At 41.0% G+C, this 5,101-nt stretch overlaps 1 protein-coding gene across 1 annotated transcript; it reads right to left on the bottom strand.

Annotated features, from left to right (window-relative positions):
• Window positions 1-1,088: 1,088 nt before the first annotated feature.
• Window positions 1,089-4,245, bottom strand: LOC108599013 (LIM/homeobox protein Awh). The gene is made up of 5 exons (XM_017985791.2): window positions 4,112-4,245; window positions 2,836-3,053; window positions 2,191-2,412; window positions 1,852-1,977; window positions 1,089-1,783 (listed from the first exon to the last, which is right to left on the bottom strand). Exons 1-5 carry the CDS (start codon window positions 4,189-4,191, stop codon window positions 1,722-1,724), a joined length of 708 nt encoding a protein of 235 aa, XP_017841280.1. The 5' UTR covers window positions 4,192-4,245; the 3' UTR covers window positions 1,089-1,721.
• Window positions 4,246-5,101: the final 856 nt, after the last annotated feature.

The raw sequence follows: 5,101 nt of genomic DNA, 5'->3' as shown, positions 1-5,101 counted from the left end.
GGAGAATGGGAATTGAAATTGAAATTGAGTTGTTGTAGCTTGCCACGAAAATCTCCGGCTTCAAGTGTTGAATGTTTGCTCAGATAACAACAACAGCAACAACAACAAGAGCAGCTTGAGCTCTCGATCTTGTTGTCGATCTCAGAGGCGCGGTGAAATTTGACAAATGAACCACCAAAAAATGAAATAAAAAAAAAAAAAACTCAGAGAACTTATCATGCATATGTTGTGTGTGTGAGCGTGTGTGTGTGTGTTGTAGCCTAAAGTGATCATTATTAATGATGACGATTTGTTGATATTTTTGTAACGTGTTATAGAAACTTGACTTGGGGGCCAGCCAACAATAGCCCGAGTTTAGATCAACAGAAATTACAAACAAGTGCAGTCCTGGCCAAATGGCCAAGTCATGCACTAGCCACACCAGAGGCAGAGGCAGAGGCAGTGGCAGAGGCAAAGGCAGACGCAGCTTGATGGCCTGATGATGATCTGTGGAATCTGTGCATAATCTAGGCTTATAATTCAATTAATGCGTTCGATGGCCAGCGCACTTAACGCCCGAGCCTGAAGTGCAACACTCCAGAATGCTGCCACATGACTGGCAACTTGAGAGCCCGTGCCCGAGCGTTGCCACAAGCAGTCGTCACACTGTCTGTGGCAAGCAGTTGCACCGGAAATCAAGCTGCTCCATAGGATCAGCTGGCGTTGACACATTAGCGTTCAATTGCTTGGCAAGCGCTTGAGCTTGAGTTAAAAGCTTTGCTAAATGAAACTATTAATTACTTGAGACAAACCCCATTTAAAACACTTTGATACGCAGATTTCTTTTTTACAAAATTGTTAGCAGTTGTTTGTTTGTTTTTAATTTGTTTTTTCTTTAATTGATTTCGATTCATCATTAATTGTAGCTGTTTATAATTTGTGTTAACTAAATGTTTATACGCGTTGCTTATCAATTTTTGCTAGTATTACTACTACTATGTACAAAATGCCTGGCCGTTTAGGTATATATGTAGTTACTATGTATATTATGTATAGATAATTTGATTTAAACATTTAAAAAACAAGAAAATAAACAATAACAACATTCTCATGAATAGTAGGCGTATAAATATTTTACAAAAGCCTTGGCAAGCAGCTGCAGTTTTTCTTTTTTCTTAGCTTAACAACTAAAAGACATGTACAAGGGGGACGCAAGTACTAGCAAGAGGGAGAGAGAGAGAGAGTTAGAGTGTGTGAGAGAGAGGGAAACACTTAACACTTAAGCATTAAACTAAATTAAATTTAAATTTCATTTAAATTAAATTAACTAAACTAAGCTTAGGTTTATAGGCTATGCAGGAATGTTTTGAGATGTGTGTGTGTGTGTGTGTGTGTCTACTTTGGTGTAGAGAGCTGGGACCTTGGACTGGGTAACGTTTGTTGCAATGCTCTAAGCATTAACTGTTGCACAAACAGCCTTAACTTGTTGCGATTTATGCCTTAATTTTATGCTAAACGTATCTGTTCGTTTTGTTGTTATAGTTGTAGTTGTAATCCATGCTGTGTGTGTGGGTGTGTATAGTTTTTGTGTATTTCATTTGAGCGCTTAGCTGTACATAAAATTTTGACTAGGAAAGGACGTTTTTGAATTGAGTTTAGCGCCAACGATCCACGTGTGTTGCGAATCACAGTGCCCAAGCTTTGGGCTAGCGATGGGCACGCGCTGGCGAGGACTGTTCCAGTCACACCTCGCTGGGCATGCAGTGGACGCTCGAGTCTTGCGACAGTTCATCCATAGAGGATTCTAAGGAGAAAATTTCGCATTTAGAATTTCAGTTTTCGAACGGGAACTCTGTCTCGCTGTCTGCTTACCATGCGCTGGATATAGAGCGCCTTTGGTGCCATTCATATGCATGGGATTCTGTGGGTTATTCTGAAACGAGTACGTTAACTGCAGGTTAATATGACGCGCAAATGAGCTTCCTTCCGGTTCGCGTACTGCAATCAGAAATCGTTTTGTTGAAAACAGAGCAAACAAAATAATAAACTTGATTAGTTTTGTTGTCACACGCAAAATGCTACTGCTACTGTTTACGCTTAACATATATTGATGGGTGTATCTTAGGAGCTAGTTCGGGAGCGGGTAAGTGGGTAGGGAGTTTTTGGGGGGATAACATGCTGCACTAATCCACTACTTACTTTTATTCTTACCAGCATGTATGTGTTTTTTCTGACGCGCACGCGAATTCTGAAACCAAACTTGCGTCACACGCTTGCTCAGACCGGTCACCGAGGCAATGCGCTCCAAATCCTGACCATCCGGATTACTGTCAATCTGAAAGTTGGCCTGCAGCACTTGCAATTGCTCCTCGGTGAAGGTGGTGCGCACGCGTTTCGTTTTACTCTTGTGATAACCATCACCATCACAGCCATCTATAAGAAACAGAAAGATTGAAAGAGAGGGGGGGTTAAAGAGGTTAAAAGGTAAATGCGTACAGAACGTGCCTAAGCCTGCGTCTAAAAGCATTTTGACAGTGAACCAAATTGAAAATGTCAAAAGTGTTTATATAGTTTATAGCCATGCTTGGCTTTATGGCCCCAGCCCCAGTTGGCAGCCATGGTGGTCTCAACGCTTAGGCCGATCACGTCTGCAACAGCAACAGCCACAGCGACTGCGACTGCGACGGCGACTGCGAGTGGTTGCGGCTTTATGCCTCAGTTGTGACACGATTTCATCATGAGCACAGGAGCTGAGAGTCTGACTACAATGGCGACTGACTGGCGCTAGCCAAATTGCCAAGCGTTGCATTCAAGCATGCCACATGTTGGCAACAAGTTGTTGTTGTTGGTTATTACCGTCACTTGATGTGGTGCCACCCTCGACCGTTTCAAGATAATGAGCCTTGCAAAGCACACGGTCATCCATGAGCGCAAACTGCTCGCCAGTGGACAACTGGCGTCCGCATTGATCGCAGGCAAAGCAGGCCAAATGGAACACCAAATCGCGCGCTCGTCGCACCCAATCCGAGGCGGAGATGCCGCGACAGCATTTCGAGCACTTGGCGCCAAAACTTCTGCAAGAAAAAAACAAAACAGAAATGTTAAATTACAAAACGGAAATTATGTTTAATGTGGCTGCTGGGCGACTCTGGTCTCTGGTCTCTTATATATATACATATATATATTTCGCTTATGTTTTCATTGCACGTTTTCTAAGCGGAAGTTGTTGCTGTTGTCGCTGCTGCTGCTGCCTTGCTGCCGTTTAGTTGGCAACTTTTGGGGCTTATTGTTAGCTTTTAAGCTTATTTTTACAAGCACAACAAGCTACGCGATGACTGGACGCGCAATGCAATGTGACGATGGCATAGCCATAGCTGATGCTGATGTCTCCATTGGGACTGTGTGTTATTTTTTTCTTTTGAGCTTGGCCCAGCGCCCAATGCACACTTAAAATTCTTAACTTGAAAAATAAATATTTTTACAGCATCTCACGGCGCGTTTGTTTGTTTATTTTCATTTCGTTCGAAGTCGACACCGTTTTCCGCCTGTGCCGACCCCAGCCCCAGCCATAGCCATATAGTATCCATAGTGTGTATCTGTCAGATACTTTGGCTTGCAACTTGCATCTCAAAGGCTGTAGCACTGAAAGTTGCTTTGAAAGCGTTTTGGTTGCAGCTTGTTGGCGGCATGTTTATCTTAGGGATTAAGTCGCAACGCTATCGAACTGCTACAATTAACCTGAGACTCTATCAGGTACTCTATGTACATATGTGCGCTGTGTGGGAAAATATGTGAAAAACACTTGTGCATACATAGTTCGAAAATCGAACAATCGAACACACAAAACATTGGAACTTTTGAAATTTAAGAACATTTTTGTTCATGAATTTGGCAACATGTGAAATTTATGCTAAGCGTAGTTGGAAGTTTTCCACTCCAGAGAAAATATTGTTTTATTTTATTTAAGAACAAAAGTTATTACTACTCTATTTTTTTTTTGTTTTCCAGAAAATACATTTTTACTTTAGAAGTTAAGCATTAAAAAACATTTTCAAATATTTGTCACACCTATGTGTTTGCTTATATATATAATATAATAATATATAATATAATATTTATTTGAGCTACTTACTTGCTGTAATCGGCCTTGCAGTAGACTTGGCGTTCGCGTATGTAGCACGACTGTTGGCGATCCAGCGGGCACATGCACATGCAACAGCGGAGGCAATGGGCGTGCCACGAGCAGCCGCCAACCTCGAGGAAAAAACGATCCGAGATTGGCTCACCGCACGCTGCGCAGGAACGCAGCTCAGTCTGCAAATATAAACAAACATATTAATAAATAAATAAGTTTTTGCGAATGCGTGTGTGTGTGTGTTTAAGTAAATATCAGTGCACTGGGCTTTTAGCTAGCGACAAATGCAAATTGTTCTACGCGCTATGCAAATAAATAAACTAACACGAAAATTTATAAGCTTAGTGGTTTCTGTTTGAAGTCAAAGCGAACCGGATCGTTGGCTTGGACGAAGTCGAAGACGAAGATCGGTGTAAAGCACAAGCGCCTTAGCCTGGTTCGCATTTGTATCTTTTGTTATGCTTTCAAACGAAATCGCTCAATAAATCTAACGAATTCGCCGTCGGCTTCTGTTTTATTTGCCCCCCCTCCTGCAACATTTAACTTATAAATGTATATTAAAATTCCCCAATAACAATAACAAAAGACACTAGGAAACGCCATCAGCTATAGCCAGCAGACGAGTTTCTTTTGTAGCTCAACACATAAATTTAACAAATCTTATGCTAATGCAATGCTATACTATATCAGTTGTTGTTGCTGTTTTGTTTGATGTTGTTGTTGTTGCTCAAGCCTAACTTGAACGTTTCAACAATTACAAATCACAGTCAGAGTCACAGTGCAGTCACTTTACCAAATATGTTTTATTCGTATTTTATTTGTTTATTGTATCATGGCTAATGAATATTCATTTGGGCTGCATGTTACGCTTTTTTTCAACAAATATAATATTATTGCATGCCTGGTAGCATCTTTGCTGCTTATAAATGATGATTGTATTTAAAAAAAACATTGTCATATATTAAATTGCTTTTCTGTGTTTCTGCA

Source organism: Drosophila busckii, chromosome 3L, assembly GCF_011750605.1.
Source record: "Drosophila busckii strain San Diego stock center, stock number 13000-0081.31 chromosome 3L, ASM1175060v1, whole genome shotgun sequence".
NCBI classification, from domain to species: Eukaryota; Metazoa; Arthropoda; class Insecta; order Diptera; family Drosophilidae; genus Drosophila; species Drosophila busckii.
This window is presented reverse-complemented; position numbering and strand designations above follow the sequence as displayed.